This window comes from Bombina bombina, chromosome 9 (genome assembly GCF_027579735.1).
Source record: "Bombina bombina isolate aBomBom1 chromosome 9, aBomBom1.pri, whole genome shotgun sequence".
Classification (NCBI taxonomy): domain Eukaryota; kingdom Metazoa; phylum Chordata; class Amphibia; order Anura; family Bombinatoridae; genus Bombina; species Bombina bombina.
This window is the reverse complement of record NC_069507.1, coordinates 107,853,989-107,874,249: the sequence shown is the minus strand read 5'-3', so window position 1 is coordinate 107,874,249 and position 20,261 is coordinate 107,853,989. Positions and strand designations below refer to the sequence as shown.

Sequence of the window (20,261 nt, the reverse complement as noted above, 5' to 3'; positions counted from 1 at the left end):
TTCGAACAATTTTGACCATGATTCAAGAGGGTCAGTACTTGACCACAGTGGATTTAAAGGATGCTTACCTTCACATACCGATTCACAGAAGTCATTACCGGTATCTAAGGTTTGCCTTTTTTAGACAGGCATTACCAGTTTTTAGCTCTTCCATTCGGACTGGCTACGGCTCCAAGAATCTTCACAAAGGTTCTGGGCACTCTTCTGGCGGTACTAAGACCGCGAGGAATTTCAGTAACTCCGTACTTAGACGACATACTGATACAAGCTTCAAGCTTTCAAACTGCCAAATCTCATACAGAGATAGTATTGGCATTTCTAAGGTCGCATGGATGGAAAGTGAACGAAGAGAAAAGTTCTCTCTTTCCACTCACAAGAGTTCCCTTCCTGGGGACTCTGATAGATTCTGTAGAAATGATTTACCTGACAGAGGACAGGTTAACAAAACTTCTAAATGCATGCCGTGTCCTTCATTCCATTCAAGAGACCAGAAATTCTCTTCTATGGTGGCTTTATCGGCCACATCTGTCCAGGGGAATGCCATTCAGCAGGCCAGACTGGTCAATTGTAACAACAGACGCCAGCCTACTAGGTTGGGGCGCTGTCTGGAATTCTCTGAAGGCTCAGGGACTATGGAATCAGGAGGAGAGTCTTCTTCCAATAAACATTCTGGAATTGAGAGCAGTCCTCAATGCTCTTCTGGCTTGGCCCCAGTTAGCAACTCGGGGGTTCATCAGGTTCCAGTCGGACAACATCACGACTGTAGCTTATATCAACCATCAGGGAGGGACAAGAAGCTCCCTAGCAATGATGGAAGTATCGAAGATAATTCGCTGGGCAGAGTCTCACTCTTGCCACCTGTCTGCAATCCACATCCCGGGAGTGGAGAACTGGGAGGCGGATTTCTTAAGTCGTCAGACTTTTCATCCGGGGGAGTGGGAACTTCATCCAGAGGTCTTTGCCCAAATACTTCGACGTTGGGGCAAACCAGAGATAGATCTCATGGCGTCTCGACAGAACGCCAAGCTTCCGCGCTACGGGTCCAGATCCAGGGATCCGGGAGCGGTCCTGATAGATGCCTTGACAGCACCATGGACCTTCAGGATGGCTTATGTGTTTCCACCTTTCCCGATGCTTCCTCGATTGATTGCCAGAATCAAACAGGAGAAAGCATCAGTGATTCTAATAGTGCCTGCATGGCCACGCAGGACTTGGTATACAGATCTGGTGGACATGTCATTCTGTCCACCTTGGTCGTTACCTCTGAAACAGGACCTTCTGATTCAGGGTCCTTTCAAACATCAAAATCTAACTTCTCTGAAGCTGACTGCTTGGAAATTGAACGCTTGATCTTATCAAAGCGTGGTTTTTCTGAGTCAGTTATTGATACCTTAATACAGGCTAGGAAGCCTGTTACCAGAAAGATTTACCATAAAATATGGCGTAAATACCTATATTGGTGCGAATCCAAAGGTTACTCTTGGAGTAAGGTTAGGATTCCTAGGATATTGTCTTTTCTACAAGAAGGTTTAGAAAAGGGGTTATCCGCTAGTTCCTTAAAGGGACAGATCTCAGCTCTGTCCATTCTGTTACACAAGCGTCTGTCAGAAGTTCCAGACGTTCAGGCTTTTTGTCAGGCTTTGGCCAGGATTAAACCTGTGTTTAAAGCTGTGGCTCCACCATGGAGTTTAAACCTTGTTCTTAACGTTTTACAGGGTGTTCCGTTTGAACCCCTTCATTCCATTGATATAAAGTTGTTATCTTGGAAAGTTCTATTTTTAATGGCTATTTCCTCGGCTCGAAGAGTCTCTGAGTTATCAGCCTTACATTGTGATTCTCCTTATTTGATTTTTCACTCGGATAAGGTAGTTCTGCGTACTAAGCCTGGGTTCTTACCTAAGGTAGTCACTAACAGGAATATCAATCAGGAGATTGTTGTTCCATCCTTGTGCCCAAATCCTTCTTCGAGGAAGGAACGTCTTTTGCACAATCTGGATGTAGTTCGTGCCCTTAAATTTTATTTACAGGCAACTAAAGATTTTCGACAAACGTCTTCCCTGTTTGTCGTTTACTCTGGTCAGAGGAGAGGTCAAAAAGCTTCTGCTACCTCTCTCTCTTTTTGGCTTCGTAGCATAATTCGTTTAGCTTATGAGACTGCTGGACAGCAGCCTCCTGAAAGAATTACAGCTCATTCCACTAGAGCTGTGGCTTCCACTTGGGCCTTTAAGAATGAGGCCTCTGTTGAACAGATTTGCAAGGCTGCAACTTGGTCTTCGCTTCATACTTTTTCCAAATTTTACAAATTTGACACTTTTGCTTCCTCGGAGGCTATTTTTGGGAGAAAGGTTCTTCAGGCAGTGGTTCCTTCTGTATAAAGAGCCTGCCTATCCCTCCCGTCATCCGTGTACTTTTGCTTTGGTATTGGTATCCCACAAGTAATGATGACCCGTGGACTGATCACACTTAACAGAAGAAAACATAATTTATGCTTACCTGATAAATTCCTTTCTTCTGTAGTGTGATCAGTCCACGGCCCGCCCTGTTTTTTAAGGCAGGTAAATATTTTTTAAATTATACTCCAGTCACCACTACACCCTTGGCTTCTCCTTTCTCGTTGGTCCTTGGTCGAATGACTGGAGGTGACGTAGAGGGGAGGAGCTATATAGCAACTCTGCTGGGTGAATCCTCTTGCACTTCCTGTAGGGGAGCAGTTAATATCCCACAAGTAATGATGACCCGTGGACTGATCACACTACAGAAGAAAGGAATTTATCAGGTAAGCATAAATTATGTTTTTAGGGATCAGACACATGAAACACATCCTGATATGTTTGCCACCCATGGACTAAAGCTCAAAGTAGGGTTCTGTGTTCTTTCTGGGTTAAGGACCTCTGTATTTTGTAGGTGGTTGTGTTAAGCAATTCATAACCCCTGCATTCATTTTATAGATATCTGATAATATAACAATAGTTGTATTTGAAGCAATGGCATGAGCCAGTTGTAAACCTTAGTGGTCAAGTTCTCCAGACTCCATATATTCTTGACTATGAGATATCCGTCTATGATCACCCATATCAAGAGGCCACTACTGAAACTGCCAAACAAAGCTGTCTTAAAATATAATAAATCATTCCACTGTTTGACTCTCTACAGTCTTTATCCAGACATCTCCTGAAGAATGATTCTACAGAATGCCTAAAAGAATAAAAATACAGAAATACCCGTTTGTATACATATCTATCTATCTATCTATCTATCTATCTATCTATCTATCTATCTATATATCTTGCCCCTCTGTCCTGACACTTAGGTCCTTGTGCAGATCTATTCCATTTCAAACAATCTTCTATTCATTGAGCTGCTTGAAACTTAGTAAGAGTTGATTCTGTGTACAAAGATTGGCAGATGAGCAATGGCATAACAGGGACCATAAGGTCAAATTTAGAAAGTTGCTTAAAATTGCATGCTCTATCTGAATCATGAAAGAAAGAATTTGGGTTTAGTGTCCCTTTAAGGTCTATTTCTCAACTATATTTATTTTATAAAACTTTTGCTGTGAAGAGAAGGCATGACATTTTTGCAGACACACAAATACACAGTTTTGAGAGCTATAAAACTAAGAATATGTGACAAAATCTTCTATTTGCCCTCCTGTCTTAACTTAGTTTGGAACATATACTTAGAGACTGTTTACTTGTACTCAACTTGGCGTTTGGCTTATATAACTATTTATATGAACCTGATATTGGTACTATAATAAGTTCCCTAACTCATACTTCCCTTCTGTCTTTTTATAAAATCTTCTAGACAGAAAAAAAAAATAATAATAATCTTACAGAATCCTCTGGGAGAGCATGGCAATGAATCACCTTTGGTTTTTATTATACCTTAAATAGAAACTATCGGCTAGATTTAGAGTTCTGCGGCCAAAGGGGTGCGTTAGCTACGCATGCTTTTTTTCTCCCGCACCTTTTAAATACCGCTGGTATTTAGAGTTCACAGAAGGGCTCCGTTAGGCTCCAAAAAGGGAGCGTAGAGCATATTTTCCGCCACTGCAACTCTAGATACCAGCGTTGCTTACGGACGCGGCCAGCTTCAAAAACGTGCTCGTGCACGATTCCCCCATAGGAAACAATGGGGCTGTTTGAGCTGAAAAAAACCCTAACACCTGCAAAAAAGCAGCCTTCAGCTCCTAACGCAGCTACATTGTTTCCTATGGGGAAACACTTCCTAAGTCTGCACCTAACACCCTAACATGTACCCCGAGTCTAAACACCCCCTAACCTTACACTTATTAACCCCTAATCTGCCGCCCCCGCTATCGCTGACCCCTGCATATTATTATTAACCCCTAATCTGCCGCTCCGTACACCGCCGCCAGCTACGTTATCCCTATGTACCCCTAATCTGCTGCCCCTAACACCGCCGACCCCTATTTTATATTTATTAACCCCTAATCTGCCGCCCCCAACGTCGCCTCCACCTACCTACAATTATTAACCCCTAATCTGCCGACCGGATCTCACCGCTACTATAATAAATGTATTAACCCCTAAAGCTAAGTCTAACCCTAACACCCCCCTAAGTTAAATATAATTTAAATCTAACTAAATAAATTAACTATTATTAAATAACTTATTCCTATTTAAAGCTAAATACTTACCTGTAAAATAAACCCTAATATAGCTACAATATAAATTATAATTATATTGTAGCTATTTTAGGATTAATATTTATTTTACAGGCAACTTTGTAATTATATTAACCAGGTACAATAGCTATTAAATAGTTAATAACTATTTAATAGTTACCTAGTTAAAATAATTACAAAATTACCTGTAAAATAAATCCTAACCTAAGTTACAATTAAACCTAACACTACACTATCAGTAAATTAATTAAATACAATACCTACAATTATCTACAATTAAACCTAACACTACACTATCAATAAATTAATTAAATACAATATCTACAAATAAATACAATTAAATAAACTAACTAAAGTACAAAAAAATAAAAAAATATTTACAAACATTAGAAAAATATTACAACAATTTTAAACTAATTACACCTACTCTAAGCCCCCTAATAAAATAACAAAGCCCCCCAAAATAAAAAAATGCCCTACCCTATTCTAAATTAAAAAAGTTCAAAGCTCTTTTACCTTACCAGCCCTGAAAAGGGCCCTTTGCGGGGCATGCCCCAAAGAATTCAGCTCTTTTGCCTGTAAAAAAAACCACATACAATACCCCCCCCCAACATTACAACCCACCACCCACATACCCCTAATCTAACCCAAACCCCCCTTAAATAAACCTAACACTAAGACCCTGAAGATCTCCCTACCTTGTCTTCACCTCACCGGGTTCAGCGATCGGTCCAGAAGAGGGTCCGATGTCTTGATCCAAGCCCAAGCGGGGGGCTGAAGAGTGACGTCCATCCTCGGGCTGAAGTCTGGATCCAAGCGGCGGCTGAAGAAATCCATCATCGGGCTGAAGTCGGAAGTCCATCATCGGGATGAAGTCTTCTATCAAGCGGCATCTTCAATCTTCTTTCTTCCGGAGCGGAGCGGAGCCATCTTCCCAGCCGACGCGGATCCATCCTCTTCAACCAACGCCTACTCGCCGAATGACGGTTCCTTTAAATGACGTCATCCAAGATGGCGTCCCTCGAATTCCGATTGGCTGATAGGATTCTATCAGCCAATCGGAATTAAGGTAGAAATATTCTGATTGGCTGATGGAATCAGCCAATCAGATTCAAGTTCAATCCGATTGGCTGATCCAATAAGCCAATCAGATTGAGCTTGCATTCTATTGGCTGTTCCGATCAGCCAATAGAATGCGAGCTCAATCTGATTGGCTGATTGGATCAGCCAATCGGATTGAACTTGAATCTGATTGGCTGATTCCATCAGCCAATCAGAATATTCCTACCTTAATTCCAATTGGCTGATAGAATCCTATCAGCCAATCGGAATTCGAGGGACGCCATCTTGGATGACGTCATTTAAAGGAACCGTCATTCGGCGAGTAGGCGTCGGTAGAAGAGGATGGATCCGCGTCGGCTGGGAAGAAGATGGCTCCGCTCCGCTCCGGAAGAAAGAAGATTGAAGATGCCGCTTGATAGAAGACTTCAGCCCGATGATGGATTTCTTCAGCCGCCGCTTGGATCCAGACTTCAGCCCGAGGATGGACGTCACTCTTCAGCCCCCCGCTTGGGCTTGGATCAAGACATCGGAGGCTCTTCTGGACAGATCGGGACCCGGTGTGGTGAAGACAAGGTAGGGAGATCTTCAGGGGCTTAGTGTTAGGTTTATTTAAGGGGGGTTTGGGTTAGATTAGGGGTATGTGGGTGGTGGGTTGTAATGTTGGGGGGGGTATTGTATGGTTTTTTTTTACAGGCAAAAGAGCTGAATTCTTTGGGGCATGCCCCGCAAAGGGCCCTTTTCAGGGCTGGTAAGGTAAAAGAGCTTTTCTATTTTAATTTTAGAATAGGGTAGGGCATTTTTTTATTTTGGGGGGGCTTTGTTATTTTATTAGGGGGCTTAGAGTAGGTGTAATTAGTTTAAAATTGTTGTAATATTTTTCTAATGTTTGTAAATATTTTTTTATTTTTTGTAACTTAGTTCTTTTTTATTTTTTGTACTTTAGTTAGTTTATTTCATTGTATTTATTTGTAGGAATTGTATTTAATTTATTTATTGATAGTGTAGTGTTAGGTTTAATTGTAGATAATCATAGGTATTTTATTTAATTAATTTATTGATAGTGTAGTGTTAGGTTTAATTGTAACTTAGGTTAGGATTTATTTTACAGGTAATTTTGTAATTATTTTAACTAGGTAACTATTAAATAGTTATTAACTATTTAATAGCTATTGTACCTGGTTAAAATAAATACAAAGTTGCCTGTAAAATAAATATTAATCCTAAAATAGCTACAATATAATTATTATTTATATTGTAGCTATATTAGGGTTTATTTTACAGGTAAGTATTTAGATTTAAATAGGAATAATTTATTTAATAAGAGTTAATTTATTTCGTTAGAATAAAATTATATTTAACTTAGGGGGGTGTTAGGGTTAGGGTTAGAATTAGCTTTAGTGGTTAAAAAATTTTTAGAGTATCGGTGAGCTCCGATTGGCAGATTAGGGGTTAATACTTGAAGTTAGGTGTCGGCGATGTTAGGGAGGGCAGATTAGGGGTTAATACTATTTATTATAGGGTTATTGAGGCGGGAATGAGGCGGATTAGGGGTTAATAACTTTATTATAATAGCGGCGCGGTCCGGTCGGCAGATTAGGGGTTAATAAGTGTAGGTAGGTAGCGGCAACGTTGGGGGCGGCATATTAGGGGTTCATAGGGATAACGTAGGTGGCAGCGGTGTGCGGTCGGCAGATTAGGGGTTAAAAAATTTTAATAGAGTGGCGGCGATGTGGGGGGACCTCGGTTTAGGGGTACATAGGTAGTTTATGGGTGTTAGTGTACTTTAGAGCACAGTAGTTAAGAGCTTTATAAACCGGCGTTAGCCCAGAAAGCTCTTAACTACTGACTTTTTTCTGCGGCTGGAGTTTTGTCGTTAGATTTCTAACGCTCACTTCAGCCAAGACTCGAAATACCGGCGTTAGGAAGATCCCATTGAAAAGATAGGATACGCAAATGGCGTAGGGGGATCTGCGGTATGGAAAAGTCGCGGCTGCAAAGTGAGCGTTAGACCCTTTCCTGACTGACTCCAAATACCAGAGGGCGGTAAAAACCAGCGTTAGGAGCCTCTAACGCTGTTTTTGACGGCTACCGCCCAACTCTAAATCTAGCCGTATGTTTCGATAGATTTTTCATCAAAAAAAGCATTTTATTTTAAAAAATCAGATTGAATAAAAAAAAAATCTGATTTTTTTAAAATAAATACTATTTAGATAAATACATGTTTATATATATATATATATATATATATATATATATATATATATATATATATATATATTAAATGATATATCAGGGCTTGACAAACCAAGGCCCAGGGGCTCCTTAAAATTAGGCTCTGGTTTAAAGACCCAAAGACACCACTTCCCCTCTGTGGCTGCCCGGGACCAGCCACACACACACATATATATATATATATACACTTTAGGAATACCTCACATTCCTATGGTTTTTACTTAGAAGAAAATGCTCTTTTTATTTTTAAATATTTATTTCTGTATATATCTGTATATATTTTTGTAATATATATCTATACCTAAAACCTAGGTGTATGTGTAGTAGGCCGAGCGCTAGTGTTTACAGCCTTAAGCTCACTGACAGAAGTCCCCTAGTGGACTTGGGAGGTAGCTAAAAATGTGCGCTCACTCAATCACACATTTCTATACCTAAAACCAGTGGTTTAACACCTTCACAGGGGGTTAAACACATAGTCTAGGGTTGATAGTCTTAAAATTACAAGCTCTAACGGTTTGCCATTTTTTTTTACTATAAACTAAACTAAAAGGCTGTCTAAAAGTATTTCTCCATAACAAAGGTTATCAATTTAGGAAATAAAAAGTTTTATTAATGTAAGAGAAAACGATTTAAATGGACAGTAAATACCTTGTAATAGCAAGACATTTATGTTGTTTTACTGTAGAATAACATATCGGCCAATTTTAAACATTTTAAAAATAGATTACAGTCTTGTTTGCTGCAATTGTTTTTAAATAGCCAAACACTACCCACCATTTACCTAATTTGGAGGAGCCATTCTAGGCTTGAGTCTGCAGATAAGAAGGCTTGCCACTGTCATAATGTTAGTATAGAGTGCAATGTTGTTAGCTAAAGCCCATTAGGAAAAGATATGTAGCAACATAAGCCTTGATACGTCAGCAGGGTGAATTTTCATAACTGCACCTATCTGGTCCCCCACCAGAGATAATCAACCTAAAAGTGAGGCGATATGTTACAAAATTGCACTTTTACATCCCCATAAATAATAAATAAATAAGAGAAGTCTCAAACATGAAATGTTCTACATGACCACTATACTTACCTAGGTACCCCCTAAAAAATGTAGGACTGAGACCCAACCCTTTCAGCAATCTTCATCATTACATTAGGACTTAAAGGGACATAAAGCAAGTTGGGATAGAGACAAAATATAATATGTACTTTAATTACTTACCTGCAAATCTATACTGCAGTGATTCGCCATTAACCCTTTCTTTTTAGTTTCTAAATTGTAAAGCTCTAACTCCCCCCACACTTTCCTTCTACGGCTGTATCTATATCTATTGTTGTTTTGGTATAATGCTAAAATGCATAGAGATTATCTGCTGGAGCATGCCTAGAAGCTGTGAACTCAGTTGAAATACAATGCATGTGTCTAAACACTGATAAAGGGGGGGGAGGGGGGAAGAGTTGGCTTTTCCAGGCAGCTTAGCTATGTAATTCATGTTGCTTATTCTTTAAAATTATTTTTAAATACAGGTAGCCCTCGTTTTACAACGGTTCAATTTACACCGTTTCAGAATAACAACCTTTTTTTCCAGTCATGTAACTGCTATTGAAAAGCACTGAAAAGCAGTGCATTTATTAAAATAGTAGGTAGAGCTTTCCGCTTGTGTTGCAGCAAAGCCAAGCAAGCTGAAATTAATCAGTTTAACCAGACCTGAGCTATCGAGCAGATTTCAAAGGAACAAGATCCTCCTGTCTATAAATCAGTCCAGATTGGAATGCATAGAAAGAACTGTAGAAAAATGCAAGTGAAGACTGTGTTGTGTGATTATTTTATTAGGTTTATAATGCTGTTTAGCATTTAAAGTCTTCATTTCAAAGCTTTAAAAATAATGTATTGGGTGTAACTTATGACAATTTTGAGAGGGGCCTGGAACCTATCTCCCTCACTTCCCATTGACTTACATTATAAACTGGGTTTCAATTTACAACGGTTTCGATTTACAACCATTCCTTCTGGAACCTAACCCCGGCGTAAACTGAGGGCTACCTGTACTTGCCAGCAATTTTTTAAAAAAAAATTATGCAAACTATTTTTAATTAATTAGCCCTTTTAGGATATGCACAGATCTAAACCTGTTTTATGTTCCTTTAAGTTCTTCGTGTAAGTAGCAAGAATGTGCAAAATGTTTATGTATGCCCATGTTCCTTGTAATGTATGGTAGATATCATTTTTTTTGTTCCAAAGACCATCCTGAGTTGAGATATTGAGGTTCCAGTAAACATCTGTATTGCCACAATGTGTTGTGTGCCATGATACAAAGATGTCCATTGTGGTCAAATAAAACAACAAACTGGTGGTTTTGCAATATCAATGAGGTAATAACTAAAAAAAAATTAGGAAAATTAAAAATAGTCAAGCAACCTATGTTGGACCACTTGAGATGGACCAACCCAGTTCTGAGAATTAGAAAATCCATGCAAGATTTTTTTATTATGCATAACTAAACATTTCATATTAAATTCAATTTGTAAATAATGATTGGCAAATTGCAGCTGCTGTGAAGAGCAGGTAGCAAGTATAAACCTCCCATTTTCTTTTCAGTTTTAAATGGGATCTGTTCTATGTTGTTGACGTTTCAATGCCTAAACCCTTAATGCTATTTAATTATGTTCTTATTTAGGAGGACAACAGATTTGAAGGCCCAACCTTAGCACAAGCTGTTGAACTATTTGGAGGCAGGCGCTGGAGTACAAGAAACACAGGCACTGGCACCTTAATAAAAAACACTGAGAAACCTACTGTGCAGAGAAATAATACACTGGGGATAAGTGGAACCAAGAAAAAGAAGAAAGTTCTTATGAGGGTACAATATGTTTCTGCTTATAGTTAAACTTTATTCGTATTTGTTTACTCTGCAGTTACTTTACATTTTCTATAGCATGTATTGAATTTGCGTATCAAATCTTTTATGTTGTAGTATTCACTCAATAGATAATTGTGTAACCAATTTGCACATCCCCACTTAAAGCCTGAGCTATTGCTTTTTGTACTGGAGCAAAGGATTCTGGGAAAGAAAATACAAATGAACTATGCAGTACCCCTCATCTTTTAACACAAATACCTGTTTTTAACACAGACTCCCTCCTGCTAGTGCAATGCTGCTTTCCGAGAATTTGGATTATCTGGAAATATGTATAATTTAAAAACATATTTTCCGGAAATGTTGCGCAACAACTCACCTTGATGATTTGTCTAGTTGATGATACATCAGTAAATACGTAAATTAATATATAAATAATATTCTCAGGGTGAAAGTGGAGATGCGGCAGATGATGAAATGGCTACTCGTAAAAGCAAAAATTGCAAAGAATGTAGAAGCAGAAGTGGTTCTGATCCACCAGAAACTGATGAGCAAGAGGAACAAGGTTTGAACAGCTGGTTTTGTACATTATTGAAGTTATTATTTTTACTTGTCTTGTTTTTATAGTTTTTATAGAAGTTAGAGTGCACTATTTTTGCTCTTTAATTTTAAATTAATTTAAATTATTCATATAGATATATATTTTACAAAAAAATATCATCTATATATATTTAAAAATAACATTTTCTTCTATGTGAAGGACATTATAATGTAAAATATTCATAACTACCTTCTACTTTAGCACAGGTTTTACGTGGTGTCGGGTTAGCATGTGAGCGATAAGTGTTAGGTTAGGGTTTTTTTCTGAACAAGTCTATGGGTCGCAATATCCGAATTCCTGAAGTAAGTGTTCATCGGGTTTAACTTTCGTGCTAATTTTTTACTTTGAAGTAATACCTAATACGTGCGCTAAACCGCTCAGCCTTAAAACTTCATTTTCTACAGTGGTACTGGACAAGCAAAAATATATTTAGTGTGCCACTTGTAATGTGGCCCTAAGTATTGGCCCCACTGTGTATAGAGAGATATCAGGAGGTTTTGGGGGAAAAATGGAAAGATAAGCTAATGAGGTCTGTGTTTCCTGCAAATTTAGACCATTTCATTAGGTTGTGGTTTTAATTAGCAGATAGCTATTTCATATACAAAAAATATACACATAGAAGCAATTTTGCTTACATTTTATAATCTGCAGCTCGTATAACAAGTCAGTAGACAAATTAAGGAGAAAACTGTTTTACAGTACACTGTCCCTTTAAGTGCAGCATAAAAAAGGGCATCAGACCTGATTTAATGAGAGACCCAGTACTTATTTTATTTTTTTGAGGTTGTCCAGAAAAGTTTTTAATTAGTAGACTCTGCAACACTCTCCTCTTCGTGAAGAGAATCGCATACCAAATTGGTAAATAGAATCTATATTATTTAAAAAATCAAAGCTCGTTTGGATAAGTCAGGCTTGCATTGCCATAAATGTAAGATACTAGAAGCAGACATATACCATTGTTTTTGAAGTTGTCCTAAAATAAAGAAATTCTGGTATAAAATAAATTATTGGTCAAATAAAATTAATTGTAATCAGTTAAAAATAATAGATAATCATGTATTTTTTTAATAGATGGCAAAAAAGAAACCCACTTTAAAAATGCCCGTCAATTCAATGCCATAATTTTAGTAGGCAGATTACTGATTTTGAAATAATGGAAATCAGAATTCCAGCAGAAACTTAAAAACCAGATAATTATGGAGCAAATGGATACCTCAATAAATTCAGAAACCCAAGTTAAGCGTTTCTTCTATAAATGGAAGAAGTTACCCCAAAGCAAGATTGATGATAAAAGTAAATTGGAAAATTGTTTAAAATTACATTCTCTATCTGAATCATGAAAGTTTATTTTGGACTAGACTTTCCCTTTAAAGGCAAGAAAAACTAATTGCAATATCATGTTATAAGATACATATTTTGGGTCATATTTATTGAAGCGTCAATCTCAGTGCATTCACCGGCGTCAATGCACTCACCAGACATTGCTGATGCGGATCCACATACAATGCCCTTATTTATCAAAAAACATCAAAAACACGCACAACTAGTACGGCGCGATGAGCATCGGACTGTTGTTAACTAACAGTCATCAATGTCGCGGTTATTCAGGTTTTTCCCAACTTTATACCATTTCATTACTGTCCATGAACAAGCATATTTCTCTAAAGTTAATCTTTTATTTTTCATGTTAATGTCCAAGAAATTGCTAGATTTATAACTCAACAAACAATACCTCGTAGAAAGTTATTTTTATATTTGTTATACAAACAAATCTGTTATATGATACTTTCACATACATTAATGTGTATTTGTATTTCTAGAAGTCATGATATGCTTTTATCTCATGTTTTTTTTTATAAATGATTATTAATGCTAGAATTTGTACATATATCTTTGCACATACTTGTGTGTGTGTGTGTGTATATATATATATATATATATATATATATGTGTGTGTGTTATGTCAAAAATCTTTTGCACACATATTTACATGTCCCTAAGTTCCTTTTTTTGTTCTAAACAATGTTGTCTGTCATATCTCTGTGTTTATTTATACAACTATATGCATATAGTGTAAATGTATTATTATTCTGAGCAGGAATAATTGTGAATATAGCATGTAATCAGGGTATCGTATGTATTTATTTGCAATCACTGGATATTTTAAGAGCTGGACCAGTTTCTCTCTGTACCTGTGTAACCCCTTCTGATTGCAATCTAGTTTTAAAAACCACTCCTACACAGGTGTTATAAAATGGGCTGGCATATAAGATGACATTTCTTACTGAAAAAGAAATTCAAGAGAAGGAAGAAAAACACTTAAAATATCATGACCGTAAAGAGGTGATTTTAATTTCTGCTGTATCTGAATCATGAAAGTTTAATGTTAGGTGGGCTATCCCTTTGAGCTATAATTTTAAAATTATATTGAATCAAACATCAATTAAAATTTTAAAATCATTGTCTAAAACATTACACTGTGTGTCCTAATGTCAGCATCAATGTTTATCTTTAATACTAATTTCACATATACATACTTTCAAAGTATAATACACAATGTAACAAATGGCACTTACAAGTTCTGATGAGTGATCAGTGACACAAGTATCGAGCAATTTGATTCGTTAGTGATAGTTTAAAATTTATATTTGAATCAGATTGGCTGATGTCATAAATCATGTGATTATGCATATTCCAATAAAAAGTGGTTGAAAAATTCACTAGTGTGTGGGTTGTTTAGGAGTTTGCGTCAAATTTGGTGCGAAGTGGAGAGTGGGACTTGTATTTTATGGCTTAAACATGGTGCAAATAGATTTTTCCAAAAAAAATAAAAAGGAAATAAGCTATATTATGTTGTGTATTTATTTCATTTTTATCTCTATATCTATTAGTGCGACATGTTTGGGGCAAAACGTTGCAATAATTTGGAGAAATAATATTGTCCCCTTGCATTGTAATGAGAGACAAAGTTGTAACATAATCCATAAGTAGTAATGTATTTTTCATTTTTATTCCTATATCTACTAGTGCACCAAATGTGGAGCAATAATATTGTTTGATTTAGAAAGGGTATACAATTTTAATAAAGTTTCTAATTTAATTATATTATGTAATGTACTTCATTCTCTTGCAGCATTGAACATAAGCTTTCTGTGTTTTCAGACTCCCATTGATTTCTATGACATCCGCAGCCTCAAAGGTGGCGGATTGAAAACTAGGTACGCTGAGTCGGAATAGACGCGAGCGTACCTGTTAAATGTTTGATAAATTGGGAAAATGGTCAAATAAGAGTTGAATGTGAATTCGAAACATCTGTAATGACGCAAGCATCGATCTGCGTCGGATTGAGATCGCAGGAACGCATTTTTCATCACACATTTCAACATTTAACGATCTTGACCCTTTAATAACTACGGCAGATCAATCTCGCGACAAATACGACGTGGGATTCAAGCTTATTTTCAGTTGACGCTTTGATAAATATCCCCCATAGTATTGCTTATCTTGGGAATGAATAAAAAAAGATGAGAAAATAAACTAGTTCTGCTTGCCAAGATTTGCAGAGATGCAGATTTTATGTAAAGTACTTTATCTAGTGTTGTATCTGGTCAATTTGTCATTAAGACCAGGACACTGATTACAACATTTATGATAAAACTGAGTATTGTATGTAATTCTTTAGTTTACTTAAAGTAATGGTAAGCTTTACAGGTTTTAAAACTGGAATCTAGGCAATATTTTAGCGGGACTTTTAAATGATCACTTCTAATGAAGATGCTTTGTAACTTATCTTTTAATCTAGCCATGACATTCTAATACCCCGTGATCCGGCCGCCCACTTAAAAAGTCATGTTTTTTGTGAGCTAATGGTCTGAACTGTCCTCCAATCGGTGATCTAGCCTTATGCCACTTTTTTGTAGCTAGAGAGCCGATTGGAAAACAGTTCAAACCGTTAGCTCACAAAAAATATGAATATGAAGTGGGCAGCCAGAGCGTAGGGTGGCACGGCTTGATTAAAAAGTAAGTTACAGTGCATCTTCATTAGTAGTGATTAGATATAAGTCCCTCAAAAATTTTGCTTAGATTGTGAACTTGATTTTAAAACATATAAACTTTACCATCACTTTAATATGTAAAGGATGTACACAATATAAGGATGTAATTTTTTTATGTTTAAAGGAACTTGGAAAGCTAAATTTACCTTGTATTTGAATTTTTTTTTTTTTTTTTATGTTTAAAGGAACTTGGAAAGCTAAATTTACCTTGTATTTGACTGTTTTGCAAATGTGTCCATTTTTTAGAATAAAAATATTGCTTTGCTAAATAGATCTTTTTTCAGCAACATTGCTGTAGTTTTCTTTATAAGCTACTAGGTAGCATAATTATCAGCTGTGCGCAAACATATTGCCTAAACGTTTAAATATATGTTTATGTAAATTAAATAGTTTATTTTTATCAATTAACAAAATGCAAAGTGAGTGAGCGGAAAAAAATTCTAAATCAAATCAATATTTGGTGTGACCATCCTTTGCCTTTGAAACAGCATCAATTCTTCTGCAGTTTTTTAAGGAACTCGGTAGGTAGGGAACTAAACACAGTTCTTATGTGGATTAAAGCAGCCTTAGTTGCTTCTTTCTCTTTATCCAGACAGTCTGGATGATGTTGAGATCAGGGTTCTGTGGGAGGCATACATTCAACACTTCCAGGACTCCTTGTTCTTCTTAACTCTGAAGATAGTTCTTAATGATTTTGGCTGCATTTTTGAGGTTGTTGTCATGCAGAATAAATTAGGGGAAGTCAGATACATCCCTGATGGTATTGTATGATGATTAAGTATAATTCTGAAGAAACCTACAACTTAATTTGCAGAAATGCAGCTTCACACTTGCAAGGAACTTTCACCGTGCTTCATTGTTGTCTGCAGACACTCATTCTTTACCGCTCTCCAGCACTTTGAAGAACAAATTGCCTTCTGCTAGATATTTAAAATTTTGACTCATCTAGAGCTCCTGTTGCCATTTTTCTGCACCCCAAATCCTGTTTTCATGCATAGTTGCGTCACTTGGCCGCTATGTCTGAGGTATGACTTTTTCCATGAAGACCACATCTGACTAGACTTCTGCCAAATTTGAGATCATGACACAGCTAGACATTTTATGATGGTAAATAAAAGTAAGCATAATGTTTCTTTCATCTTCACTAAGTTTCTCTGGCTGACCACAGTGTCTACACTCCACAGCATAGCCCGTTTCTTTTGGCTTCTTCAGCAGAGTGTGGAGAGCACATCTGATGCAGTATAACTGCCTTGTGTCTTGTTGTTGTGCTCAGTCTTGCCATGGTGGAAGGCTTTTGACATTAAACTGGCTTCTGCAACCTCACCTTGTTAGCAGAGTTTGACTGTTCCTCACACATTTTTATTCTTCCTACACAGCTATTTCTGTTTCAGTTGTTGATTGGGTTTCAATCTACATATTAAATTGATGACCACTAGCACTTGTTTGGTATAATTATTTAATCTTACACCTATTTGCCTACAAAATCTCTGACTTAGCACAAGTGTATCTAGAAGATTTGATTCTGTTTTAAAGGCAAAGAGTGGTTACACCAAATATTTTTTTTTTCTGTTCACTCATGCATTTTGTTAAAACAGTTTAGTCTTGTACTTTTGCTTGTATATAACAATGTGTTTAACTCCTGCTAAAAGGCTAAACACATAGCTAAAGTCAGCTCTAGAGCAGCAACAGGGCAGTCTTTAATATTGACTGGACCCTGGGCAAACATTTTCTTGCCCCCCCCCCCCCCCCAGGCAATTCGCTCTCCACCCCAACATCCCAAAAAAAACAACTAAATCAATTTATTTTATACAATTTTTTTAATTATTAGCCCAGCAGTGGATCATCCACTGCTGGGCTAATAATTGAGAGAAAAAAATGAAATAAATTGCAATATGTGAAACTGGACCTAAGCAATACTAATAAGTAAATAAATATATAAATTCATCCACTGTGGATTAATTTAATATGCTTTTGAATGTGATTCTGGTGTGAGGTTAGCTGGTTAAAGAGATTTAGGGCAGCCAACAGGAGCAAAGCAAGGTAAAGACTGAGGAGGAAGCATGGAGGTGCAGACAAATATAAGTTAAATATATATATAAGAGAGAGGAAAAAAAACTATAAAAATAAACCTTACCTTAATGTGTGACGTATCAGCATGACACTATACATTAGCCACAGCAGCACATGTCACTTATTTGCTAGGAACAAGTTCCCTCTCACCCTGCACTAGACAATGCTGCATGGGGAGGGGCGTGTGTGCACTCACTTATTCTTCCCACTGACACCTTTCTACAAAGCACCGTTCCCCTAACAAACTTCAGTTAGTTGATCTTAGGGCCACAGCAGAAAGAGCAGGGCTAAGGGGACCAGCAGACTGGATGCTGTTTGCCCAAGGCTGCATGGATACAGTGTGAGACAAGTCACACAGCCTCAAGAATGAAGAGAGTAGTGTGTGCAGCTGCACAGATGCCAAAATCCATACATGCCTGCCGCTCCAGCTTTCTGCTGCATGCGCCTACAGTCAGCCCTACCCAGAAACAATCCCCACCACCAGAGCAATAACCTTGTAACAGTGGTAACCCCAGCAGAACCTTTTCTGATGCAGTGGGATTTGCTGGATGCCGAGTTAGGGCTTAGCATTCAGTGCTGCACAGTGCACATCTAAAACAGCACATGGCACTTGCTTGGCATGTCACATGACACCGGCACGGTCTGGCACAGTTTCTCACAAATAAATATAAGCAGAGAACTTTTGACTGTGACAGTATTAGGACTGACTGAGTGTGTTCTCCATCACATGACATGAGCATTTTTTTTTTAAGGTCTCTTGGGCCCCTCAACAAAGACTCGGCCCTGGGCAGCTGCCCCTTTTGCCCTGTGTTAAAGACGGCCCTGAGCAGCAATGCACTACTGGGACCTAGATGAACATATTTGGTTTAAACAGTGACAACAGGAAAAGGTATATGTGTGTAGTCATTTATCACCAGCTAGCTCCCAGTTGTGCACTGCTGCTCCTGAGCATACATAGGTATGCTTTTCAACAAAGGGCACCAAAAGAACAAAGTAAATTTGATAACAGAAGTAACTTAAAAAAACTCTTAAAACTGAATACTCTATTTGAACCTTTAAAGTTTAATTTTGAATGTAATGTTCCTTTAAAGGGACTTTGGTAGACAACATTTTATGCATTGTTGTGTCCCTTTAAGGAGAAAAAATATTGCTATAATCATGAAAAATAAAACATTTATTTATTTTTGCTTAAAGGGACAGTCTACACCTTAGTCATGTTAAAGTCTTAACTTAGATTAAGCTGCAAATAGTCTCCTGCATCCTTTCTATATCATGCAGCAGGACTGGTAAAAAAAAAAAAAGTTATTTTAAAATGAATATCGTTTCTGGCCAGTTTGAAATGGCTGCCATGCTCCACCCACCGATGACATAACAATCTGGGCTGCATCTATGCACTCTGCTGAATTGATTGACAGTCTGTTGAATCTAACTAGTGAGCCTTTTGTTATTGGAAGCAATATGCGACCCAGATCGTGATGGCATCAGTGGGTGGAGCTTGTCAGCCATTTCAAACTTGCCAGAAACAATATTCATTTCAAAATAACTGTGTTACCCTTCTTGCTGCATGAATAGAAAAGGTGCATGAGGCTATTTGCAGCTTAATCTAAGGTAAGACTTTAAGATGACTAAGGTGTAGACTGTCCTTTTAAACCGTTATTATTTTTGTTGACAGATCAGAATCTTGTGAGTGGTATTACGTTATCTAATACACTTCCATCACGAAGAGCCTATTCAGTGTCTGCATCTGGGTCGCCAAACCTGACCCCCGGATCTACAGCACCAGCGAGACCGGCCTCTTCACCAGTCTTGTCCGGTTCAAACAAGCCACAGTGCAAGTATGATCCGTTTTCAGAATTACCTCATGCTTTTAAAAACTGGTAAAATCTTCATTAGCGGTGTCATTTTTTTTATACGTTTCTACTTCTTTCATTGTAAATGTAATGAACTTTGTAATGCTATAAAATCATCATAGGATTTTTTCTAAGCCTCTATTGGCAGTAGAATAGTTTATCTTGTATTTTTAAGTGGTGCATCTAAATGTTATCATAAATTGTATATTTTACGTAATAAATCAAAGAATTAGAACTTATGAAAGTGTTTTATTTTACTGGTAACAGGTACGCAATAAATACACAAAATGTCACAGTTTGTTCTGGAGTAGATATTTGAGTAATAAAAAAGTCTAATAAAATGTTCCTGTATTTCAGCAATTGGAGTAGCTCGAGCTGGCACGGTCGAGTCAAGGGAGGAATGAAGGGCTTTCAGTCATTTATGGTTTCTGATAGCAGCATGAACTTTATTGAATTTGTAGAACTTTTCAAGTCTTTCAGGTACATCCATTAATCATGTTATGTTTCAAAGCAAAGGCAATTACTTGTAATTATCACTTAGAGCTTTAGTGCTTTAAAGCTACATAATACACTAGATTTTTCTTTGCATAAATGTTTTGTTGATGATCCATTTATATAGCCCATTTGGGTGTGTTTTTGTAAAAATGTATAGTTTTTGCTTATTTTTAAATAACATTGTGCTGATTTCAGACCTAACCAAGCCCCAACGTTTTAGATGTATACTGATGTATACAGGCTTCAGACTGCTTTTGTTTGTATAATGGGTCTTTTCATATGCAGGGGAGGGGGGGGTTCTGCTATCAGCCCCTTGCGGTGGGTGTCCCAGGCTTATCTCATTAACAGTGTTAAATTGGGAGCTTCTAAGTAAGTTTTTAAAAGGTTTTACAC

The 20,261-nt window shown here is 37.3% G+C and overlaps 1 protein-coding gene across 1 annotated transcript in view; it reads left to right on the top strand.

Moving 5' to 3' along the window:
• The window catches only part of PLCE1 (phospholipase C epsilon 1), a 702,162-nt gene that overhangs the window by 564,489 nt on the left and 117,412 nt on the right, over positions 1 to 20,261 (top strand). The window contains 4 exon segments of the mRNA XM_053692317.1: positions 10,618 to 10,800; positions 11,245 to 11,362; positions 19,196 to 19,358; positions 19,731 to 19,853. Of these exon segments, the coding sequence (XP_053548292.1) occupies positions 10,618 to 10,800; positions 11,245 to 11,362; positions 19,196 to 19,358; positions 19,731 to 19,853 (587 nt within the window).